The sequence below is a fragment of the Panthera leo genome, chromosome C2 (assembly GCF_018350215.1).
Source record: "Panthera leo isolate Ple1 chromosome C2, P.leo_Ple1_pat1.1, whole genome shotgun sequence".
Lineage (NCBI taxonomy): Eukaryota > Metazoa > Chordata > Mammalia > Carnivora > Felidae > Panthera > Panthera leo.
The window spans coordinates 152,165,283-152,190,183 of NC_056687.1; the positions used below are offsets into that span (position 1 = coordinate 152,165,283).

The window sequence follows — 24,901 nt, forward strand, 5'->3', positions numbered from 1 at the left end:
CCTGCCTTTTGCGTTAGTGCTGAGGGCACGCGAGGCCTGCCCTGCGAGGGAGTCCCTTCCATCCCAGGAGCTGCTTGGAGGTCCATCAGCGTGCACGTCTGCCCAGCAGATCTGTTCCCCGGCTCTGGGTCATGTTTTATTTCCGAAGCTGGGGGCTGAGGGCAGAGCCTCAGAGCTGGTGGGGTGACACGTATCTCTCGTCATAAGAGCCTTGGCCTCGGAGCCGCAGGGTGCAAGCCGCCTCACCAAGCACACCTTCCACCGCCAGCGTGGACTCGTACAGCTCACTGCTCCTGTGGGGAGTGGAGGTGCTGAGGTTAGGAAGGGAGCCCCGGCCAGGGGCTCTAGCCTGTGGGCAGGGCTGGGAGAGGCTGGTACCTGGCAGTGAAGAAAACTTGGAGGGTGGTGGTATTTGGGGGTGCGTTGACCGGTCGCGCTTCCAGCAGCCCACTGCTTGGAGATACCCTGAAGGCCCCAGGGTCGTCGTCTGGCTCCTGCCGACCTGCACCAAAGGAAGCATAGGCAGCTCATGTGCCGCCCCGGGAAGGTCCCCATCAGTGCCACAGGGCAGGGCAACCCTGGGGTCACTTGGGATTTGGGAATCGGCCTAGTTGCCGATGCAGGAACTCCCAGGTGGTGCCAGCCTGCAGGGGAAACCGTGGGCATGTACAACCTACCCATCAGCACGGCCCAGTAGCTCCGACAGCCACTCAGGTTCATGAGGTAGACCTCCCGGACCCGTGCCTGGTTCACAAAGCAGGTCCCGAAGTCCACCCAGCTGGTGGAGAGCTGCAGCTCGGGCACGGCCACCGTGGCCTTCAGGGGCACCACCTAGGGGGACAGAGCAGAGCCTGTAACGTGGGGGCCCTCGTCCACTCCTGCCGGGCTCGGAGCCAGGGGCACGAGTGCGGAAGCTTCTGAGGAGCTCCCGGGCAGCACCGCAGCTGTGCAGGGGGCTGGCCTGGCATCGAAAACCCAGGCCGGTGGGCGTGCGTGCAGGTCAAGGGCCCGGAAGGCGCCATCTGCTCTCCCCACCACCCCACTCCCCCTGCCCCCATCAAGCTCTGGGTTTCCTGCTCCCCGCCTTCCTCCATCCCCTGGGGGCCCCGAGGCCCAGCCCTTTGCCCCTCCTGGGCTCTGGGCCATCTCCCCTCTTCCCGGCAGTCCCCCCACATCACCTTCCCCGCCCCTGGGCTCCCGCTGGAGGGCCCGCCTGGCTAGACTGATTCTTCCTCCTGGCCTTTCTCGAACCCGCCCCTCAGGCTATCCCTTCTCGGTCCTCACCTGCCCTCACCTGCGTCTTGCAGCCGGGAGCCCCGTGTCCCACCCCACGGCAGGGCCCCTGGTTCTGAGCTGAGATGGGGAAGGAAGACCTGTATTTCTCGGGGTGTGTCCTCGGGGAAAGGCGTCCTCCAGGGCACGACGGGCCCTCAGGGCAAGGGCCGGGGCCGCTCCCGTTTCTGAGGGCCGCGTGGGGGGTCCCCCCTCCTCCGACCCACCAGGACAGTCTGGCCCGCTGCCCCCCTCGCCGCGCGCGGGGGGGCAGGCCCGGGACTCGCCTGAGCGGGCTGGTCGGCGTACTCCAGGAGCAGGTTCTGGGCGAACACCATCTCCTTCTCTCCGTTGGCATGCCGCCGAACGTCCACCCCGGGCAGCATCTGGTCCGCCGGGAGCTTCTGATAGGAGAGCAGCTCCAGGGACAGCGAGAAGGACACGTTCACCTGAGCAGACGTGAGCAAGGCCGTCGCCTCGCGCTGCCGAAGGCGGGCCGCAGCTTCCCCACCTGGCGATCGGTCCTCCTTCCTCCCACGGCCCCCGCGGCCCGGTAGGCCCCAGCTCAGCCCCTGACCACATGCGGCCTGCAGGCCGGCCCGGACGGGGCCGGCAGGGGGCCTCCCACCACCCGGCGCCCCTGTCTGGGGTGTTTGGCCCACGGACGCTGCACCCTGCCCTGCGCCCGGCACCCGTTAGTACGAGGAGCTGAGGCCCCCGAAGGGATACGGCCAGCAAACCTCCCTTTACCCCTTGGCGTGAGCAGGGCTGTGGGCGGGCCTGTTGGCCCAGCACTGCCTGTGTCCTTATCCTGAGGACACAGAGGAACCTCTGACGGCTTGTAAGCAGGGGATGTCAGAATCAGGAAGTGGGCTGAGGGGAACGTGAATCAAGGCCGAGGTGAATCTTAGCCCAAGGCGGGTGGATGCGTGGTTCCCCCGGTTCTTTGGGACTAGCTCCATACAGTCAACTGAGGCACTTGTTAAAAAAGTAGCTTCCCGGGCCTCAGCCTGGACCTTCTGGTCTCTGGAGGTGGGGCCTGTGAACTTCTATCTCCAGCAAGCTTTCAAAAGGCCACGGCTTGGAAATCATTGTCCTAGAGCAAGACGTGGGTGTGGGACGACCTGGAGACTGAGGCTGGGGGTCAGAGAGGGGCTGGGAAGGAGGACGCCAGGCTCTGCTTGGGCACAGGGTGGAGGGCGGTGCTATCTGCTGAGGTCAAATGTTTATTTTGAGGGGGAGGGAGGGAGAATCCCAAGCCGGAGCCTTGCCGTCTGTGCTGATCCCTCCCCGGGGCTCCAGCTCATGAACCTTGAGACCAGGACCTGAGCCCAAACCGAGAGTTGGACGCTTAATCAACTGAGCCACCCAGGCGCCCTTCCCTGAGGCATCTTAAAGGGACCTTTAACCACTTGGTGACAGCCGGCTCTGGTAGAACTGGACTCGGGCTGTGTTTGGGGGCTGCCCCTCAGTTTTCCTCTGGAGAAGGAAGCAAATGCTGAGTGAGGGTGCCCTTCTTCTGTAGATCTGCTCCCCTGCTCCCCTCCGTGATGAGGTCCTTGGGGTAGTCTGTCACCTAGCACAGCGTACGGCCCGCCCTCAACACACCTATGCCCAAGCGCACACCGGAGGAGAACGTGGCTGCTCCCTCCAGCTCTGGAAGTGGATGACACGAGAGCGTGCCGTGTCTGGATGCCAATGTCTGCGCACACGTGTGCGAGGGCGTCGTGTACGCGTGCGTGCGTGAGGGGAAGGTGCCCACTGACCAGCATGTTCTCCTTCGGGCGGAGCACCAGCGGCTGGCCGGCCGTGGCCGGCTCGTCGTCACACCCCTGCACCCGGCCAGGGGCTCTGCGGCTGCGGCTGGCCCCATCTTGAGCAACAGAGAAGGGCCTGGAGACCAGGAGCCGGAAGGACTGTGGGATTTCTGTGGTGTTGGTCAGCTTCAGACGGTGGGTGGTCACCAGCTCGCTCAGCACCTGGGTGGCCACAGAGGTGGGGGATGCGAGGGAGGTCTCTCTCCCCTTCTGGAGCCCATGGCTCTGGGCTGGAGGCATTTCCAGGGGTGGGGGAGGGCTTCCAGGGATATCTGAGGTCCAGGTAGATTTGTGGGGGGCGGGGGGGGGGGGGGGGCAGCACACTCACCCCGGAACAGGGCTGCTTGGGGATGAGGTCGCTGGCCTGGTGCCAGAACTCCGTGCCACCGCCGTAGTCCGGCTCCACGCTCAGCCTGCCGGCAGCGGGCATGGCTGGGCCCCAGGGGCCTCCGGGCTGTCCCCTCTCGGCTCCCCCGGCCCCGGCCAGCCTCTGCCTGGGCTCACCTGCTGGCTTGTCCCTCCCACTCCCCATCTCCTTGCTCCCGAGCGCGGTGCTCCCCGGAAGGGAGGCCCAGCCAACTCACTGTGCGGGCCTCACAGAGCTGCACAGGTCCAGTCTCAGGGCTCCCACGGCGAAGTCCTGCAGGCGCCGCCGCCTCCCGGGAAGCTCTCTTGCCACCTACCGAGCCCCAGACCCGTCACGGGCAGCGTGCCCCCCGCGACGGGCAGCGGCCGCGGCCCCACCCGGCCAGGAGGGCTCACCTCATCGTCCAGGCTCATGAAGCCCAGGGCATAGCCGACACACTCCACTTTGTGCCGGGTACCGGGGCCGAGCAGCACGGGCGTGAAGGACACAGAGATGCTGCTGCTGCCGCCGGCGGGGACCACCTGCACGGACCGCGGCCTCAGTGCCCCAGCCCTCCTACCAGCCGGCCCGAGGGGCCTCTGCGGGGCCGCGCCCGCCCGCCCGCCTCACCATCTGCTTGGGGCTGACGCGGTACAGGTGGCCACAGGGCACCCCGTCGTGCTCCCGCAGGACGACTGAGACGATCTTCCGTGAGGCCCTGTCGCTGACCCTGGAGCAGCCCTCGGCCTGTCGTCAGAGAGTCACTGGGGCTCGCGCGGGCTCAAGGCCCACCCCGCCCCGCCCCTCACCTCCACCCCTGCTCACAGACTGGGCAGCTTCACGGCTGGAGTCTGACTCATCGGAGGAGCTTGGGGGCCAGAAGGAGCTGCTGCTTGCAGGGGTCTCTGGGCACAAGAGGTCGTTTCCAGCTTGGTCCCGCAGCGGGAAGGGTGGCCCATAAAACACCAGCAGCTCCACCAGCCGGTCCTCCCTGTCTTCCGGAGTGTAGGTCTCCCAGTCCAGGCGGATATCTGGGACGGGGGGTGAGGGCTGAGGTAGGGGCGGACGCATCTTCCCTGGACCCCCTCCCCGCAACCCCTGATGCTACCTCTTCTGCACTCAGGGGCGGGGGGCGGGGGGGGTGGGGCGGGCTTGCCTCCTTCCTAGTGCCACTTCACAAGAAAAGTCCACAGGCTATCCAGCTGGCTCTGCCAGCCCGACCCCCTTGCGGGAGCCCGACCCCCTTGCGGGAGCAGGCCTTCACATCCAAATGCGCCACTCCAGGCATTTGGGGCTCTCCCCACAGCTTCCCCAGGCCCTCCAGCCCCTCTCCCCACCTTCTCCCTTCCATCCCCAGCCAGGCTAGCCCGGGTGCCACCACCTTGCCAGGATCCTCACCCCCTTTACCCCCATCCTTCTGCCCACCTGGCAAAGCCTAACCCTGGAGAACTGAACTGATCCTCTGGTCCCCACTATCACGCCCTCCCTGACACCTGCACTGCCTCCCGGTACCAGGCTGCCAGCCCCCGCTCACCTCCCGGAGCCCCCAAGTCCACACGGCCCTGGCACCCCATCCCGACACGCCCGTGTACCGGCGGGCATCTGTGCCATCCTCTCTCCCCCCCGCCGCCTCGGCCCACCCCCTCTCCGGGGCCAGCCCTGCCCACCCTCCCCTCTCCCACCTGCTTCAACGGCACGTAGGCAAGGCCAGTTCTCCCCGTCTTGGACAAGCTTCCCTCTGCCAGACAACCTTCCCAGGACCACCTCTGCCTGCACAGCACACTTGCAGGACCCCATCCACCGTCGCCCACCGTCCTCTGCTCTCAGCCGCTCCCCAGCTCACGTCTGACTCGGCCCGCCCTGCAGGAGACCTGGTGAGCACGCCCAGGTGCCCGAGCTCGTGTTTCTTCAAGTTATTACCTTGGCATCTGCCTCTCACACCCACCAAATCCCTCTCACCAAGGCCACCCAGTGACCTCCATTCTCTGAAGTTCAGTAAAGACAGAAATGTGCGCATGGTGATGAGCCCCGAGGCCGGGAAGGGAACCACCAAAAGGAAGGAAGGTAGAAGAGAAATTCCAAACTAAACCAAAGGAAAACAACAAAGTCACAGAGAGCACAAGAAAGAAAAAGTAAAACGAATCACAAAATAAGGGAGAAATATATAGATTGATTTTTCCTATTAAAAGATAACACCAGGTTGGGCTTTTAAAAAGCTCAGCTCTCTGTTGTTTATAAAGAAACATCTCAAAGCGATAAAGGGTGAAAACAGGGAAGCACACAGAAGACATTTAGTTCTCAATGCATCTGACGACACAGCAGCGAAGAAGTGAAACTGCTGGAAACACCAAGAGGTTTTCCTTTTTTTTTTTAAGATTTTAGTTTTAAGCAATCTCTCCACCCAACGTGGGGCTCGAACTTCCAACCCTGTGATCAAGAGTCGGAGATGCCAGGAGATCTTAATAAAATAAAGCCGATTAAAGCGCAAATTCAATGTCCCTCCCCTAACTGCCCGGACCTAGTGGACACACCGAGCAGGGTCACAGGCTGCCAGTGCCCCCGCCTGCTACACATTCCTTACAATTGCCAAGGAGCTTAACGACAGATCTGGCCTGGCCCTGCCCCTCGAGACACTGGCTCAGCCTGTGGGGTGGCCTAGCCTCAAGATGCCTTAATCCCTCCACCTCCAGATTGCCACAGCTCCTCCTGTGGCCCAGACGCTCCCCCTTCTCACACGTTTCCTCGGGCCCAGCTGGCTCATCCTCCCTCCTGGACGTAGCCTGGACGCCCTTCCACGGGGGAGCCTGCCCTGCACCCTATGCGATTCTCCAGCAGTCCCCTCGATGCCCTCAACCTGGGGGCAGCCCACAGTCCCGTCTGCACCCCCATCGGCACGGGAGCCTCTCGGCAGACTCTGCCGTCTGTTCCCTCTGGATCCCCAGCAACTTGTACAGCACCCAGCTGTGGCTCAGTACTGCTGGCTAAAGGGATGAGAAAAGGTGTCCCCTGCCAGTGTCTGTCCTTTTGCAAAGTGAACCTGATGAGAACAGCATCTAAGGCCCCACGCACTGAGGGACCCACAGCTGGGCAAGGGCAAGTCCTGCACTCAAGCATGGAAGCAGCTGTCGCTGACATCCTCCGGGCTGGCTGGTCGCTCCCCTGCTGGGCCCTCCGGGGTCTTCCTCAGTCACCACAGGCCACCCGGATTCCTGGGCCTGGTCACGGGCCATCAGCTTCCCTCGGCCCCATCATCCCTCCCAGCCTTGCCCACCGCATGGCACAGCCAGTAGATAGAGCCCCAGTTTATCTCGTGAGCCTCTTACCACAGGGGCTGGAGTTATTCAAGCGAAGGACCCGGGTGACTGTGTCTCCTCCGGAGACCTGGGTGCCGAACCTGGAGGTAGGAGACGGGGTTCAGCGCAGCCATAACCAGCATGCACCTTGCAGGCAGGGCTGCTTCAGAGAGGAGGCTGGAACTGGGGCTCAGGCCGGGAGGAGGCCCGCAGTGGTTTATCCTGAAGTCACGAAGACCCAGGGCTGGAGTCCTTCCCTGTGCGGTGCCTGGTGAGCTGGGACCTGGGCTGTTGGATGCCCTGGTAGCACCCGCTCCACACCCCCACCCCCCATCTACCGACAGCGCAGATCCCAACTCGTGGGGTGGGGCCCCAGGCCTGGCACTGACCTCAGGCCACACGGACTACTTGCTACTTCTATCCTCCAAAGCCCTCTGCGATGTGCAGACAGCAGCCACGTCCCCGGAGGCCTCTCTCCTCCAGGGCAGCCCTGTCCTGGGGCTTTCTTGCTGGGTGGCACCAAGTGGCCTTGGGCCAGCTGGAGAGCCACGAGTCAGCACGGGGAGCCACGTTGGAGGCCAGGGGGTTTCAAGGGTTAGAGGATGAGGCCGGGGGCGGGGGGGAGGGTCACCTGATGACAGGCTCCTTCTGCAACTGGTCAGTGGTATAGTAAGTGGTCCTCAGGGAGCTGATGGGGCAGCCCACGACCGCCATATGCACCGGGATGACTGTTGGTGGCAGGTCGCCCACCTGAAAGCACACACCAATCCTTTGTCTCTTGTCCCTTGCTGCCATGGCATTCCCTGGCTCCGCATTCCCTCTGTTCACGGCCTTCCCTCCCCAAATAAGACAATGTACGTAGCTCACCCCTCCGTACTAAACTAAGAAATGCTTGTTGGGTCATCCGTTCTCAATTATCCCTGTATCCTCCAGTCCAGAGAACCACACAAGAACCCATGCACAGCAGGTACCCGCGGCACCCTGAACGAGTGAGTGGAGGGCCAGTGGGAGAGTGAGTGAATGCACCAAGGGCTAGGTGACAATATGGCTTTGGGAGGCCGTTACGGCTTCTCCACACTCACTGCCCCTCCAGGCCTCATGTCCTGGCCCAAGCAGGCGGCCCATCAGACTCCTCTGCCGTCCTCCGTGTGGGCCCAGCCTCGTGGGACCCCACAGGAAAAGTTACGGAAGGTACGGAGGTGAATGCCTATCCCAAGCTCAGTGGGCACCGTCTTACAACGTGGAGAGATTTGAGGGGCTGAGGGCCAGGGGTTGAAGGAGACAGAGCTCGGAGGTGAGGCCGGGCCCAGGACATCTGTCCTTACCGTGCAGATGAGGTCGTCCCAGTACTCGCCCCACATGTTTGCATAGCCCGTGATGTCGATGCGCAGCCGCTGGTGGGCCCCCAGCATGCCCTGGGAAATGTGGGGAAAGAAGGCAGCTCCTTTCCCATGAGACAACAGGCTTTCCATAAAATCTGGGCGAGAACCAGGAATGGGGATTCAGGACTCCAGGGTAGGAATGAGGTCCAAACCCTCAGGAGTTAGCGAAACACTGTACCAGAGAAGCCGCTCCACAGGCTCTCCTTGGTCTGGCTAAGCAGACCCTCCTGGGAGCCCAGAATCCAGCAGACGGCCTTCTTTACCTCTTGGGGGTCAGGCCCCAGTGGGAAACCTCCCTTCGGAGCCGCCACCCGCCCCAATCAAAACCAGGCCCTGTGCACAGGCCATCTGCCCTAGCCAGAAGATGGCCTCATTCGAAAGGGGGGCACGGAGGGCTACGGCCATCTCAGAGGTCTTGCTAGAAAAGACACTGGAATGGGGTCTGTGGCCAGGGTCCTCTCCCTGCGGCAGGCAGCCCACCCCTGAGAAGGCCCCAGGAAACCCTGCTCTGGCCCGCCCCGGGGTTCTTACTCAGCTGCTCTCGCTTGGCCAAGCGTTCTCGAATCCGCGACGTCTTCAGCAGGGCAGGGGGCACGTCGGGGCTTTTACCAGACGGGACACAGAAACAGCATCAGGCCATCAGGCCTGTTCCCCAGAGCCAAGCCACCTCTCTGGGCGACGAGCATCCCACCAGGGGCACGGGGGGAGGAAGGCGGCTCTGCCCGCTCCTCGCAGGGGAGAAGTCAGGTCTGTTCACCTCCCTCTCTGGTCTCGGGGCCTGCCACACCCCTATCGCCCAAAGCACCCCAGCTACCGGCCACCTTCCAGCCCAGGCATTGCCTTCTAAGAAACTCAGGAGGGACCTGTTATCCCTAGGCTCTGTGCCCTGGTGATCCCCGATACAGACCCAGCCCAGGGCCCGCCTCTCTTGCCCGGCCTTCTGCAAAAGGCCCTCTTTCCAGTCTTTCCTGCCGACATCTGTTCAGCATCGAGTGTGCACTAACTTTCCTGGAGTGGGCAAGTTAATGGCTCATAAACCCCTAGTGGCTCCCACCACCCACGGCAGGGGTTTTTATGTTGGGCTCCCCTGACTTAGGAGGTTAAGCGGTGAGGGGTTCGCTGGGGGGGCGTGCAGGACCTGCCAATTTCTGGGCGTCACTACTCCCCCCGGGGGCTGATTTCCAGTTACAGCTTTGCAGAAGGCCTCACTGCCACGTCTCTGCCCGCACAGCTCCCTCCGCTGCCAGTGAACTTCTCCCTTATGCACTGGCCTGCATGCTGCCTGACCTACCGGAAGCCCTCTACCTCGCCACAGCCCCGGCCTCTCCCGGAGGCCCCCCCAGAGTCTGGGAGGTGGGCCGGTGGGAACCCCTCCTCTCCGTGTCTCCGTGTCTAAACACCTTCTCTCTCTCCTCATACCAACCGGCCTCTGGCCACTTAGGCCACACGTGTGCCCAGCGGGGCCAACCCACCCGGCCACATCCTCCCTGGGACGTGAATCCCCACACTTACAGGCTGGGTTTCTGATTCGGGCCGTTTGGGGGGCCCCCGAAGTACTCAAACTTGAGGGTGAAGGGCGTCTGTATCGGGGAGCGGTTGGTCAGGATGAGCTGGCGGTTCACGCGGGTCCTCAGAGGCACCGTGGAGCCAAAGTCGAGGCGGAGCTCCCGCAGGTGGTCCGGCCACAGCTCTGTGCTGGAAACGCTGCCCCGTGCCCAGGGCCACCAAGTTACACGCCACCCTTGGCCCTGCCCAGTGAGCCCGCCTGGGCGGGAGCGCGAGAGCCGCCTACGCGCTAGGCTTCGTCCTTGGGCTGCCTCCCCGGTGAGCTGCCACCCCAAGACACGTGCCAACGGGGGCCTCGGCTCCATAAACTCTCCCTGCCCCGGGGCGACGGGCCCGTCTCCCAGTTGCTGGGCCTCGTAGCTGCCGACAGCCCCGTCCCCTGCGTCTCCTACCCGCCTGGACGTCGTGCCTCCAAGTGTGTGGGCAAAGACCGCACAGAGGGCAGGGTTTGGGTAGGGAGACCTGTTCCCACAGAGGTCGTGAGGGGCCTCAGTGATACCGTGGCCCTTTCTCGGCTGCAGGAATCAGCCGGGAGTAGGCCGGTGCCACCGTGGCACCACTGCTAGGCTAGTCCTTCGTACGGTCGCTCAGCCCTCGGGCCCCGGCCCCAGCCCTGGGCTCACCTGCCGTCAGAGCCCTCCGCAGAGATGGCAATAGCCACTTGCAGTCCCTGGGGTTTCCCAGAAATGCCCAGGACCACTGGCTCCTTCATGCCCGACACGGTACAAGGGAGGGCCAGATGGCTCAGCTCGTCCTGTAAGAGAGCCCACCGGGGGGCACATCACTACAGGTAAGTCCCAGGGCGGCCTGAGACGGTCCTCCCTCGCACAGGTGGTTGTTGTGGGGCGCTCAGCACAAAATCTTGACCTCTGTCCCGTCCCATCTCTCTGGAAGGGCTCCCCAGTCCCTCCCTCCGGTGAGCCACCGTCACCGGCCTAGCCCGCCATCCCACGCCCTGGGCCCTTCCTCAGGGCTCCTGGCTCAGTCTGCTCCAAATTTCTGGCCATGCCCACGCGGACGGGGACCCCCTCAAAGTGGGCCTCTGGAGAAGCCACACGCTCATTCCGATGAAGCTGCTACGACAGAAATCAAGCCCAGCCTGCGTCGGGTCTGCTCTGTGCCTGAGCCCATCTGCCCGTCACCCTGGAGCTCAGATGCAGCTGAGGAAGAAAGTCTACTCTGTCCACGTTTGCCAGGGAGGAAATGAGACGGAGTCTCTTTCCCCACCAGAACTGCAAACAGCCAGCAGCCAGCCCCGATGGCCTTCCTGTGGGCCGAGCTGGGGAGCAGCCGTGCCCTTCCTGGGACAAGGTGGCCACCAGCGAGCCTCGGGATCATCCGGGCAAATTAGAAAGCCGGGCCCACCCGCGGCTGCAGAGGAGGGGAGGGGTAAGCTGGAGCCAAAGGCCAGACGTGGCCAGTGGGTTTCGGCACACTCAGGCCTGCTCCGGGCTTCCTGACCTCGTATCCCTAGACGGCAGGCCTAACGGGGACGGGGACCCCAGCCTCATGGGAGGCAGGAATGGGACTTGAGGCAGACCTCCCGCCAGTACAGATACGGTTGCGGGGTGCCCTCCTAGTGCCTCGGGCCCCCTCACCACCGTACTCACCTGGGTGTGAGCAGTGAACTCCAGGCTGAGCTGGCGCTCCTCACTGGGACCCAGCGTGCCACGTCTCGGGGAGACCTTGGCCGTGCAGAAGTCTGCTTGGTGCCCCAGCAGCTGGCAGACACGAGGACAGGCCTGTTGTCACCCGCGGGGTTCCCGGCACGGACCCAGGATCCACGCGGCACTGGAGGCTGGCAGGCTGGGGGCCCGCAGCGGGACCGGGGGGCTGCGTGCTCGCTGGTGGGAGTAATCCACTGGTCCTTTCCCCTCCCCTTCCCGACCCTGGATGAACCTCACACCTGTCAGGAGTTGCTGGGCTGAACAAGCTGCCCCGGGAGACCTAGGGTGATGGTGACCAGAGGGCTGCTGCCTCTGACGGCAGCAACAGACTCTGAGCAACGGACAGGGCCACGGGGGAGAGGAGAGCCTCTCTTCTGGGGAGCAGCTGGGGGGCAACATCCCTCTCCGCATGGGCCTCTGGTGCCGACCGTGCAGGCTCACTCACCTTGCCCCAGCGGAAGCGGGTGGGCAGGAGTGTGCCATTGATGAGTCTAATGGTTGCCTTGGTGGGCACACCCAGGTACAGGTTGCTGACTTCCACGTGGCTGTTTGGCAGGTACACGTAGGGCTCCTGTACGTCGGCGTATACAGGAAGGTAGCTGGAACACAAGGAAGAAAGAAGAAGAAACAAAACCATATTTATTTTCAGATGATACAATGGTCTCTGTAGAAAATCCCAAGGAATCCAGATTTAAATTTTTTTTTTAAGTTTCTTTATTTCTGAGAGAGAGAGAATGTGCATGAGTGGGGGAGGAGCAGAGAGAGGGAGACACAGAATCCAAAGCAGGCTCCAGGCTCTGAGCCATCAGCCCAGAGCCCGACGCGGGGCTTGAACTCGCGAACCGCGAGATCGTGACCTGAGCCGAAGTTGGACGCTCAACTGACTGAGCCATCCAGGCGCCCCAAGATTTAAAAAATTCCTTAAAAAACAACAACGAGAAAACAATCCCCTGCAACCGATGAGTGAGCCAAGTTACAGGGTACAAACTACAAAAACTAATCACATTTTTATATGCTAACAACGAACAGGTAGATACAGAAATTAAAAATACGAAACTACTGACAACTGCTCAGAAAAATTGAAATACTTAGAGGTAAATCTGATAAAACCCATACAGGATTTGTATGCTGAAAACTACAAAACCAGCTGAGAGAAATCGAAGATTTAATAAACAGAGAGACAGACTCTATTCATGGATTCAAAGACTCAACCAGAGTAAAGATGTCAATTCTCTACAAATTGATCTATAGGTTTAACACAATTCTTACGAAACTCTCAGCAAAGATTTTTGTAAATATAGACAAGCTCATTATAAGATCTATACGGAAAGACAAAGGACACGGAATAACTAAAACAATTTTTAGAAGAATAAATAATAAAGTAAGACATCACTGTGCTGGCTGTTAAGACTTACTATATGGCTACAGTAATCAAGGTAGTGAACTATTGCCAGACGCATATACACACAGACCAGTGGACTGATATAGAAAAATCTAGAAACACACTCACACAAATATGTCTGGCTGAGTTTTTTTTTTTTTTTTTTCAACGTTTTTTATTTATTTTTGGGACAGAGAGAGACAGAGCATGAACGGGGGAGGGGCAGAGAGAGAGGGAGACACAGAATCGGAAACAGGCTCCAGGCTCCGAGCCATCAGCCCAGAGCCTGACGCGGGGCTCGAACTCACGGACCGCGAGATCATGACCTGGCTGAAGTCGGACGCTTAACCGACTGTGCCACCCAGGCACCCCTGTCTGGCTGAGTTTTGTTTTTGCTTTTGCCTGAGGAATAGAGATAATATGTATTATGCTTTTACCCTTTTATTTTCAGATAACTATAGATTCACATTGCAGCTAAAACAAAAATTACACAAGAATCCCGTATACCCTTCACCCAATTTGCCCAATGGTAACCTCTTGCATAAATACAGTACAGAATGGCAACCAGGAGATCAATATTGATGCAGTCCATGATTTCGGCTCAGGTCATGATCTCAACAGTTTGTGAGATCGAGCCCCAGGGCCAACTTGGGATTTTCTCTCTCTCCCTTTCTCTCTCTGCCCCTCCCCAATGCACACACACACTCTCTCTCTTTAAATAAATGAACTTAAAAAACAAAACAAAACAAAACAATTCACCCGTTGAAGAACTTCTGAGTTGTCCCAACTGATTTTTGACAAGAGGTGTAAAAACAATATAGTATGGGAAGAACAACCTTTCGACAAACGACACTGGGAGAATGAGATATCCACAGGCAAAAATAAAATAAAGCTCTACCTAAACCTCACAACTTATATAAAAATTAACCCAAAACGTATCACAAGCCTAAATGTAAAACGTAAACCTATTAAACTTTTAGAAAACAACAGGAGAAAATCTTTAGGACCCACAATCACAGTTCATAAAAGAAAAATTTGATAAACCGGACCTCACCAGAATTTTAAAAAATGTTTGCTCCGCAAAAGGCCTTTTTTCCTTCAAAAGACAAAATTGCAGACTGGGAGAAAATATTTGTAAACCAGGTATTGGACAAAAGACTTGTATCTCGAATAGGCAAAGAACTCTTAAAACTCAACAATAAAACAACCCAATTAGAAAATGACATAAAGGGGTGCGTGGGGAGCTCAGTCAGTTAAGTGTCTGACTCTTGATTTCAGCTCAGGTCATGGTCTCAGGGTCGTGGGATGGAGCCCTGTGGCTCTGCACTGAGCGTGGAGCCTGCTTGAAATTCTGTCTGTCCCTCTCCCTCTGCCCCTCTCCCCCACTCATGTGCACTCTCTAATATAAAATGAAATGAAATAAAACAAATGACAAAAATTTCACCAAAGACCTTGGATAAGCAGATAGCAAATAAGTACATGTAATATGTTCAAAATCATTAGCCAGTTGGAAACCATACATGAAAACCACTCCGAGAATGGGGTAATATCCCTATAGACCTATCAGAATGACTCAAATAAAAAACAGCGATGACACCAAATGCTGGGAAGGATATGGTGAAGCTAGATCACTCACATGTCGCTGTGACAACGTAGAATGACAAAGCCACTCTGCAAAGTTTTTTGGCAATTTCCCGCAAAGCTAAACGCCCACTTACCATACACCTGGCAATGTTATTCTTGAACATTTATCCTAGAGAAATGCAAACACATGTCCATACAATGACCCGTACACAAATATTCACAGCAGCTTTATTCACAATAGCTCAAACCTGGAGACAGCCCCGGTGTCCTTTCAAGGGTGCTGCTTAAACCGCACGTTCACGCCATGGAACTCTACTCCGCAGCAAAAAGGAATCGGCTGTTCACACATGCAACCTGGAGAACTCTCAAGGGAATTATGCTGAGTGGTTGGGGGGGGGGGGGAAGTCCACGTCAAAAGTTACATAGGGTATGATTCAACATTCTTGAAAGAAACGAATTGCAGATATGGAATACAGAATTGGTTTCATAATTCCAAAACCTCTAACAGACTGAGTCTGGTTCTGACGTTTGCTTTGTCTCTTCAGACTGTGGGTTTTTGGGGTTTTTCTTCTTGCCTCTTTTCATGCCTTGTGATTTTTTGCTGGAAGCTGGACATTATGTATTGAGAAATCGGAATTGATGTAAATAGAGCTTTAACACAAAGTTTTATGTTCATCCGTCTAAGAGCTGGGCCACGTTTACTATTGGCTGTAGCTGTGGGTGGCAGAGGCTTCAGTTCCCTCCAGTGTCCTTGTTTTTTGTCTCCCCTGTTGTCTTTGGGTTTACCTACAAACTCTTTTTTTTTTTAACTCTTTTTAAAAAATGGTTATTTATTTTTGAGAGAGAGAAAGAGAGAGCAAGCGCACCAGCGGGGGAGGGGCAGACAGAGAGGGCGACATAGAATCCAAAGCAGGCTCCGGGCTCTGAGCTGTCTGCATAGAGCCCGATGCGGGGCTGGAACTCACGAGCCGTGAGATCACGACCTGAGCCGAAGTTGGACGCTCCACTGACTGAGGCACCCAGCCGCCCCCTCTACAAATTCTTTCTTAAATAGAGTCTGAAGTCCTGCAATTCTTTTGGCCACAATCTTCTGTTATTATACCGAGGCCTGTTGATGCCGTGGGAAGGTGTAGGGGAAAAGGAAGTGCTCTATAATCCAATGATTGGTCTCTGTCTTGTACTAGTGAGGCTGTGTCCCTGGACTTGACCTTCACAAGTCCTTCTGTTTTTTTCCCCCTTTAGGTGAGATATGAAGACCAGAGAGGGCTGGGGTGGGTAATTTCCCTTCCCCCACGTCAGATGAAGCTCCTGTGAAGTCTTTCCCTTGCTGGGCAGGACTCGTGGAGAACACTCTGGACTTATTTCAAAGTGGTTCTCTGCCCCCCACACCAGGCATATTTCAGAAGCGTTATTTTCCCCTCCCCCTGACTAAACTGGAGAATTTTTCCCCAATGTTCCCCACAAGAACCTGGTGAGTCTCCAGAGTTTTTACCTCTCATGTTACACCACACAACCTCCAGGAATGTTCCTACCCTGACTGGCTTCAGCAGCTTTTGCTTCAGCAAAGTGACCTGCATTCACCCATCTCTTTGGTTCTTGGGGTGGCTGCTCCACGGCCTCAATTCTCTGATGAATCTAAGAAAAGTTACCGTTTCAGGGGCTCAGTCGGTTGAGCGTCCGACATCGGCTCAGATTGTGATCTTGCGGCTTGTGGGTTCGAGCCCCGCGTCAGGCTCTGTGCTGACAGCTCAGAGCCTGGAGCCTGCTTCCAATTCCGTGTCTCCCTCTGTCTCTGCCCCACCCCGTGTCTGTCTTTCCCTCTCTCTCTCTCTCTCTCTCAAAAATATATAAACATTGGGGCACCTGGGTGGCTCAGTTGGTTGGGCGTCCAACTTCAGCTCAAGTCATGATCTCACTGCTCATGGGTTCGAGCCCCGTGTCGGGCTCTGTGCTGACAGCTCAGAGCCTGGAGCCTGCTTCAGATTCTGTGTCTCCCTCTCCCTCTCTGCTCCTCCCCTACTTGCACTCTCTCTCTCTCAAATATAAAAAATAAAACATAAAAAAATTAAAAATATGTATATATGTAAACATTTAAAAAAATTAGAAAAGTTACTGTTTCCGTTTGTTCAGCTTTTTTCTTGTTACGAAAGCAGGAATGATGACTCCTGAGCTCTTTACATGTCTGGACGTCTGAAGGTATTTTGTAGATGTGACCAATGTTCATCATCGGTTGAGTTTAAGTAAAGGAAATTTTCCTAGATGATTTGGACGGGCCTGATTCAATCAGTTGAAAGGCCTCAAAGCAGAACTGAGGTTACTCAGAAAAAGAAGAAATTTAATGTGTGCACAGCATCTTCAGTTTGTGCCAGAGAGTTCTAGTCTGCCCTTCCTGACGGCCTGTCCTATTGATTTGGGGAACGCGAAGGCAGCCCGTATAGTTGTGTAGGCCAATTCCTTGTAATAAATACAACTACTCATTCTGTTTCTCTGGTGGAACCCTAACTGGTACAAATACATCAAGGTGAATACGTAGGTAATGTAAATGACAATATAAATATATTTTTGCCTGTAACTGTTTTATTCTACCTGGTATATTTATTTTTTATCTTTTTTTTTTTTAATGTTTGTTTATTTCTGAGAGAGAGAGAGAGACAGAGACAGAGCGTGAGCAGGGGAGGGGCAGAGAAAAAGGGAGACACAGAATCCGAAGCAGGCTCCGGGCTCTGAGCTGTCACACAGATTATGACCTGAGCCAAAGTCAGACGCTTAACTGACTGAGCTACCCAGGCGTCCCCATTCTATCTGATTTAAAAGACAACTTCATAAGCCAATAACTATAAAACTGTGTTGATGGATCTACGTTGTATAAAGATATAAGGAAGGAGAGGGAACAGAGCTATATTGCAGCAAAGCTGATTACTATTGAAGTAAATTGGTATTAATCCAAACTAGATTGTTTCAAAATTAAGATATTACCTAAAACACCCAGGGCAGCCAATTAATAAAATGCTTTTTTTTTTTTTTTTAAGTTTATTTATTTATTTTGAGAGAGACAGCACTAGCATGCATAAGCAGGAAAAGGACAGAGAGAGGGAGAGAGAGAATCTCAAGCAGGCTCCGGACTATCAGCACAGAGCCCGACGTGGGAATCGAACTCACAAACCATGAAACCGTGACCTGAGCCAAAATCCAGAGTCAGATGCTTAACCGACTAAGCCACCCAGGAAAGAAAATACTTTTTTAAAAAGGTACAAGAAACACAGGAATTAAAATACAGTGCTAGAAAACATCTATCTAACACAGAAAAAGGTAGTAATGAAGAAACACAGGTGAAAAAAAGAAGGCCTACAGGAAACAAATAGCAAAATGGGAGATATAAGTCCTAATCGGTAATTAAATTAAATTAAAGGTAAATGGATTAAACAGTCCAATCAGAAGGTAGAAATTGGCAAAATGGAGGTGAAAAGAATGTTCCCACTATATACCGTCTACAAGAAAGATCTCAGATTCGAAGACACAAATAGGTTGAAAGTAAAAGGATGAGAAGAATATATCATGCAAACAGTATTCCAAAGACGGCTGTAACAACTAACTCATGTGAGATGAAGTAAACTTTAAGATAAAAAGGGGGGCGCCTGGGTGGCTCAGTGGGTTAAGCGTCCGACTTTGGTTCAGGTCATGATCTCACGGTTCGTGGGTTCGAGCCTTACATCAGGCTCTGCGCTGACAGCTTGGAGTCTGAAGCCTGCTTTGGATTCTGCGTCCCCTTCTCTCTCTGCTCCTCCCCTGCTCACTCTCTCTCTTTCTCTCTCTCTCAAAAATAAATACACAGTAAAAAAAATTTATAAGATAAAAACTGTTACTAGAGACAAAGATATTTTATAATTATAAAAAGGTCAATCCATCAAAAAGACATTACTGTTACAAACACACATGTATCTAACAACAGAGCCCCAAAATACACAAAGCAAAAAATGACAAAATTGAAGAGAGAGCCTGACAATTAAACAACAATAGCTGGAGAGTTCAAAACCGCATTTTAAGTAATAGAACTAAGCAGAAGATAAACATGGGAACAGAAGACTTAACACTATAAGCCAAGCAGACCTAATAGCCATATATACAACACTACTCAACAGAATACACATTTTTCTAAAGTGCACATGGAACATTCTACAGACTAGACCATAAGGTAGCTCAAAATAAAAGCTTCAATGAATTTAAAAGTACTGGATGGGGCGCTTGGGTGGCTCAGTCGGTTGGGCATCCGACTTCGGTTCAGGTCATGATCTCACGGTTCGTGAGTTCGAACCCCGCATCGGGCTCTGTGCTGACAGCTCAGAGCCCGGAGCCTGCTTCAGATTCTGTGTCCTCCTCTCTCTCCACCCCACCCCTGCTTGCGCTCTGTCTCTCTCTGTCTTTCAAAAATGAATAAACATTTAAAAAAATTGAAATTTAAAAGTACTGGAGTCAAAGTGTGTTCTTCAAAAACAAGAGAATCAAATGAAAAATCAACAATAGAAAGAAATCTGAGGAACAAAAATTTGTGTAAATTAAACAACACATTCCTAAATCAGCAATGGATCAAGTAAAAATCATAAGAGAAATTAGAAAACACTTTGTATCAATGAAAATGAGAACATAACCTATCAAAGTTTATGTGATGTAGCTAAAGCTGTGCTTAGAGAGAAATTTATATCTGTAAATGCCAATATTAAAAAAAAAATAAAAGATCTCAAATCAAAAACCCAAGCTTTTACCTTAAGGAACTAGAAACTAGATAAAAGAACAACAAACTAAACACAAAGCAAGCATAAGGAGAGAAATAAAGATTAGAAAGCAGATATGTTGAACAGAAAATAGAAAAAAGAGAGGAAATCAACTAAACCAAAAGCTGGTTCTTTGAAAACATCAACATTAACAAAGCTCTAGCTAGACTGACCAAGAGAAAAAGAGAGAAGACTCGAATGACAGAAATTGGGAATGAAAAAGAGGACATTACTACTGACCATGCATAAATAAAAAAGGATTACAAGGAAACACAATTAACAACTGTATGTGAACAAATTATGTAATTTAGATGAAATGGACAAATTCCTAGAACAACACAAACTACCAAAATGGAGTCAAGAAGAAATACAAAACTTGAACAAACCCATCACAAAAGATTAAGTAATTTTTAAAGTTCTCACAGAGAAAAGCCCACCTCCACACGTCTTCACTGGTTAATTCTACCAAACATTTAAAAAATTCACACCGATCTGTCACAAACTCTTCAATAACATAGAAGAGGAGTGAACACTTCCAAACTCATTTCTAAGATGTATTACTCTAGTAGCAAAACCAGAAAAAGACATCACAAAAAAAACCTACAGACCAATATCTCTTATGGCTACAGATACAGATATCCTCAAGAAAATATCAGCAACCCATATCCAACAACAGATAAAAAGAATCATACACTGTGACCAAATGGGATTTTTACAAGAATGCAAGGATGGTTTTAACATCCAAAGGTCAACATAAAACACCCTGTTAACACACACAACGAAAGGACAAAAAATGACATGATCATTTCAATAGATACAGAAAAAACATTCAATGAAACTAACATTCTTTCATGATAGAAACACAATCAGCAAACTAGGAATAGAAAGGAACTTCCTTAACCCGATAAAAGACATCTACAAAAAGCCAATAGCTGACATCATACTTAATGGTGAAAGACTGAACGCTTTCTTTTTAAGATAGGTTAACAAGACAAGGATGTCTACTTTTGCCACTTTCATTCAATATTGTACTGGTGTATTAGGTGCATTGGGCAGGAAAAAGAAATAAAAAGCATCCAGATTGGACAAGACGAAGTATAATTATCTCTATATATTGACGACACACTATCTTCTATTTAGAGAACTATTAGAAGTAATAATGAATTCAGCAAGGTTGTAGGGTACAAGATCAGTATGCAAAAATATTTGTATTTCTGTATACTAGCAATGAATATTCATAAAATGAAATTAGGAAAGCCAGTTCATTTCCAAAAGCATCAAAAAAGATACCTAGGAATAACTTTAACAGAAGAAGTACAAGATTTATACAAATGACAAACATTACCAAAATGATAAACATTACCAAATGTTTGGTAATGACAAACTTACCAAATGTAATGACAAACATCACCAAAAGAAATGCCAGAAGGACCTAGATAAATGAAAAGACATTTCACGTTCACAGATAGGAAGACTTAATATGGTTAAAGTGAATATACTCTCCAAAGCGATCTACAGATCCCATACAGTCCCAATTAAAATCCCAGCTGGCTATTTGCAATCATTGATAAACCGACCCTAGAACTCATATGGAAATGCTAAGGACCCAGAATAGCCAAAGTGACCTTGACACAGAAAACCAAAGTTGGAGAATTCATACTTCCTGATTCCAAAACTTACTACAAAGTCACAGTAATTAAGCAACTGTGGTGCTGGAACAAGAATAATTCTATAGATCAACAGAACAGACAGCCCATAAATAAACTTGCATGTGTACAGTTGATTTATTTTGATAAGGGTGCCAAGACAAGTCAATGGGTAAAGAACAGTGTTCTTAATAAACGGTGCTGAAACAAGTGATTATCTAAGAACTAAGACGGATCCTTTTCTCACACCATACATAAAAATTAACTCAAAACGGATCAGACATCTAACCCCATGAGCTAAAACTACAAAGCTCTTGGAAGAAGGCTGCTGTGCACATTAGATGAGGCAATGGTTATTTTTAGATGGAACCTCAAAAGCACAAGCCACAAAAAAGAAAAATAAAGTGGACTTCATCAAAATTAAAAAATTTTATGCTTTGCAGTAAACCATAAAGAAAGTGAAGACAATCCTCAGAATGGGAGAAGATGTTTGAAAATCATATACCTAGTAAGAGACTTGTATCTAGAAGATATAAAGAATGCTTACAACTCCATGGTAAAAAGACAACCCTATTTTTCAAAGTGGGCAAAGATCTCAATCGACAGGTCTCCAAAGAAGACCTACAAATGGCCAATAAGCACACAAAAGATGCAAAACATCATCTGCCACCACGAAAATATAAACCAAATCCTCAATGAAATATCGCTTCGCACACACCAGGATGACTACCATTAAGAGAGATCCTGAGGATGTGGATAAATAGGACAGCAGGGTAGAGAAGAAGGATGGAGAGTGGGTCAGGATCAGCCACCGTTACACCTATATCATTACATTTTATCAAGCACCATAAAGAATAAAGAAGTGGGGCGCCTGGGTGGCTCAGGCAGGTAAGCATCTGGCTCTTGATTTTGGCTCAGGTCCTGACATCACTGTTCATGAGTTGGAGCCCCGTGTCGGGTTCTGCACTGGCAATTTGGAGCCTTCTTGAGATTCTCCCTCTCTCTCTCTCTTCCCCTTCCCTGCTTGTAATCTCTCTCTCGAACAAATCCCGGAGGCAAAGGCCCTGCAGAGTTTCCCTAACAGAACGAGGGGCCTCATGGGGCAGGAGTGGGCCGCGGGGAAAGGGCAGAGGAGTTAACCAAAGGCTGCCCGAGATGAACGTAACGTGGCCAGTTCAGGGCCCCAACACCTGAGCTCCGGCACACCACCCGGCGACACGGCAACGCCCCGGAGGGCCAAGCGGTGACTCCCCTATTCCGTGAAGAATGTGGGCGTGGCCTCAAGAGACACAGATCCTGCAGTACCGCTGGGCTCTCGACTGCCACCGTGGGAAAACACCCCTCCAGATCCAAGTCCTTCGTTCCTATTTACAAATGAAGGCGTGCGGCGATCTGCCGAGCTGGCCCTGGCCCGTGGGCTTCCTTGGCCCGTTGGTCTTGGCTGCTTTCCCCAAAGGTCCTTCCTCCTGGATTCGGGTAGCTGGGAGCTGAAGGTGCTCCCGTCCCCTCGGCTCCCTGGAAGAGGGGTGCTCTCCGCACCCACACCCGCTTCCTCGGGAACTTCCACCACCGGCTCCTCGTGCAAATCTGCTTCTCCTCCCGCTCAAAACCGGGGGTGGGCAGCCAAGGATTACGTGATGTACAAGGAAACCCGAACAGTGAACCAAAATGCGAGGAAATAAAAACTCGTTTCCTGGGGGGAAGGGGGGGGAATCTGAGATGCGGTTGCATCCCTAAGACTATAACAGATTACTCTACAAAAGGAACAACCCAAGAACAAAAAGCTTGACATTTAAAAATCCGACGGCCAAAAGAAGGGCATCCGCCAAAGGCCAAATTAGTGGCGTGCAAGGCCCAGGTCATGTCCCTGAACAAGGAGCACAAACGCTGCGCGACGGCGGGTAGGAGGGAAATGGTTCGACTGGTCCCGCCGTACAGCCCCTGCGGCGGCCGCGGTCTTCGTCGTCTGGCCGACTTTCCCAGCAGCTTCTTCGGGAGGCAGCCCCTCCCCCCTCCGGCAGGCCTGGGTGGGGGGAGGGGGGAGGCACGTGACCCAGAGAGGACCAATCCGAGTCTACCTCCGGAGCACGCGGCTGCCCTCCCCGGGGCCGATCGATCGGATCGGCGAGAGCAAGGCCAATCCAGAGGGCCGCGGATCTGAAGGCAGGGGTGAGGGGAGGGGGGCGAGAGACTGAGACAGAAGCAGGAAGGGCAGACCGAGGAAGAGGCTGGAGCCCGTGGATGCAGCAGGGCAGGAGGGAGCCAACAGTTTCCCAAGCCGGTTACATCGGTGTTTCCACCGCCTGCCAGTGTAAACGTTCTGATTCACACGTCCTTTAAGAACGACAGAGTAGGAAAGGAAGCAGGGAGACGTAAATAAAGGCATTCTCCCAGAGGAGAAAGACTTGTCCTTCGTATTTAAGGCCCACGAGATGCCACACAGGACCAGTGAGGAACACTGCCACTGAAACCCGGGCTAGTAATCGTGTAAAAACACAAATGAGACACGGGTGGCACCCCCCCCCCCCAAGCCCCCCATCAGATGTCACAGTATAAAATCTCAGATAATATCTGCCACTGTGAGAGGGCAGGGTAGTGGGCAGTCTCGCACACAGTAGGCGCAAAAACAAAACCAAACAAAACCCCAACGATTTAAAACGAGCACGTAAGTGTTCCATAACGAAGTACTAAATACATGCAGAAATGACTATTACACACATCTACAGTTTAAATAGATATGCAGTTTAAAGAATAATTAAAAAGAACACCTGTACATCCCCCTCAACCAGCTTAAAAAGCAAAATATCGCCAGCCAGCTTAAGAAAATGAATATTATGCTTCAAAATCATTTGGGAAGGGATGGGGACAAGTGGAGGAAGGATACGAATGAAACGGTATTAGTGGTGATTTGCTCGTTACTGAAGGTGATGGGTACATGGGGGCTCATAATACGGTCCTATTTTTATGTATGTAAGAAAGTTTCCACAAGAAAGAGAAAAAGGCAGGCAGGAAGGGAGGGAGGGAGGGAGGAAGAAAGAAAGGCAATAGCACCGACGACCTCTGAAATCTCTAGCGTGTGCTTCCCAGAATACAGCGGTAATTGCTCATTTAAATATGTCATGATTTTTGGTGTCCCTTCTCCTGTTGACACACGTTCATGGTTTCCAGGTTTTCGCTACTGTGAACAGGCTGGCTGTGCGCACCCCACGTGAGCACTCGACTCCCAGTGTGTCGGTGTGTGTCCCTCTAGCAGCACATCTCCAGGGGCTGATGCTGGGTCACAGGGAATGCACATAGTTCCCTTGACTGGGCAACGCAAAGTGCTGCTGAAAGTGATTGCACTAACTGACGCTCCTTTAGCACCCAAACTGGAAGGATACACCCTATAATATCACCAGTGACTTATCCCCGGGGAATGGATTTTCTTTCCTGTAATTTCCAAATTTCATAGAACAAACACGTTTCAGCACCTTTCAATTCGGAAATGCCTGTAAATACTTAGTGCCGCGCAACATAAACGTGCTGTGAGTAGACGCAGGGTGTGTTGTAGCAGCCCCCCGCCCCCCACCCCGCACGCCCTCTTACCTCCAGGCTCCGTTTACCACCTCCAGCTCCAGGACGGTCTGCAGGCGCTGGCACTGCTTGGCCTCCAAGGTGATGGTCACCCTGCACTCCCCCAGAGCAGGGATCTGGCCGCCCGAGGGCTCAATGTCGAAGGGAGACACCTGATGTGGAGGTCAGTCGAGAAGGACGAGGAGTGAGGACAGTTGGAGTTGCAGAACTGGTGGCTTTCCTGTCCCCACCGAGATAAGGAGCACCGGTCTGACTGAGGGCCCCCCCCCCCCCACCATGGCCGCCCTGCCTCGTGAGGGCCGCACTGAACCTGCAAAGGTCACACCCAGGAGGGTGTTTCCCCCTTTGGTCCCTTCATCCCAGGAGGCGGAGACAGTGAGTGCCAGGCACTTGCCTGCAGGGCAGCCTGCCCACCCGGTGGGGGCCCGCCTTCGCCTACCCCCACCTCCCACCCAGCTGCCATGCTGGCCAGGTCGGGTCCAGGGCGCTTGTCTTGGGCTCTGTGCTCTCTAGCTTCTGACGGCTCACCTCCCCGGCACTGGTGGGAGGGAAGGGCTGGCCTAACTCTCAGTAAAAGTAGTTCGTGGGCTCAAGTATGGGGCCCA

General features: G+C 53.3%; 1 protein-coding gene across 2 annotated transcripts in view; it reads right to left on the reverse strand.

Moving 5' to 3' along the window:
• Positions 1-109: 109 nt before the first annotated feature.
• Positions 110-24,901, reverse strand: part of DLEC1 (DLEC1 cilia and flagella associated protein) — a 90,913-nt gene continuing 66,121 nt past the window's right edge. The window contains exons 19-37 of one of the 2 annotated variants that reach the window (XM_042954850.1): positions 24,309-24,448; positions 11,789-11,942; positions 11,287-11,397; positions 10,300-10,430; positions 9,623-9,805; positions 8,642-8,712; positions 8,054-8,205; positions 7,360-7,478; positions 6,759-6,829; positions 4,261-4,466; positions 4,066-4,182; positions 3,852-3,977; positions 3,674-3,768; positions 3,418-3,502; positions 3,039-3,251; positions 1,560-1,721; positions 678-831; positions 379-502; positions 110-293 (exon numbers count right to left, since the gene is read on the reverse strand). In XM_042954850.1, the coding sequence (XP_042810784.1) occupies positions 170-293; positions 379-502; positions 678-831; positions 1,560-1,721; positions 3,039-3,251; positions 3,418-3,502; positions 3,674-3,768; positions 3,852-3,977; positions 4,066-4,182; positions 4,261-4,466; positions 6,759-6,829; positions 7,360-7,478; positions 8,054-8,205; positions 8,642-8,712; positions 9,623-9,805; positions 10,300-10,430; positions 11,287-11,397; positions 11,789-11,942; positions 24,309-24,448 (2,538 nt within the window). In that variant the 3' untranslated portion in view covers positions 110-169. Of the gene's footprint in view, positions 294-378; positions 503-677; positions 832-1,559; positions 1,722-3,038; positions 3,252-3,417; positions 3,503-3,673; positions 3,769-3,851; positions 3,978-4,065; positions 4,183-4,260; positions 4,467-6,758; positions 6,830-7,359; positions 7,479-8,053; positions 8,206-8,641; positions 8,713-9,622; positions 9,815-10,299; positions 10,431-11,286; positions 11,398-11,788; positions 11,943-24,308; positions 24,449-24,901 lie in introns of both variants that reach the window. The other variant, XM_042954849.1, reaches the window with a different exon arrangement.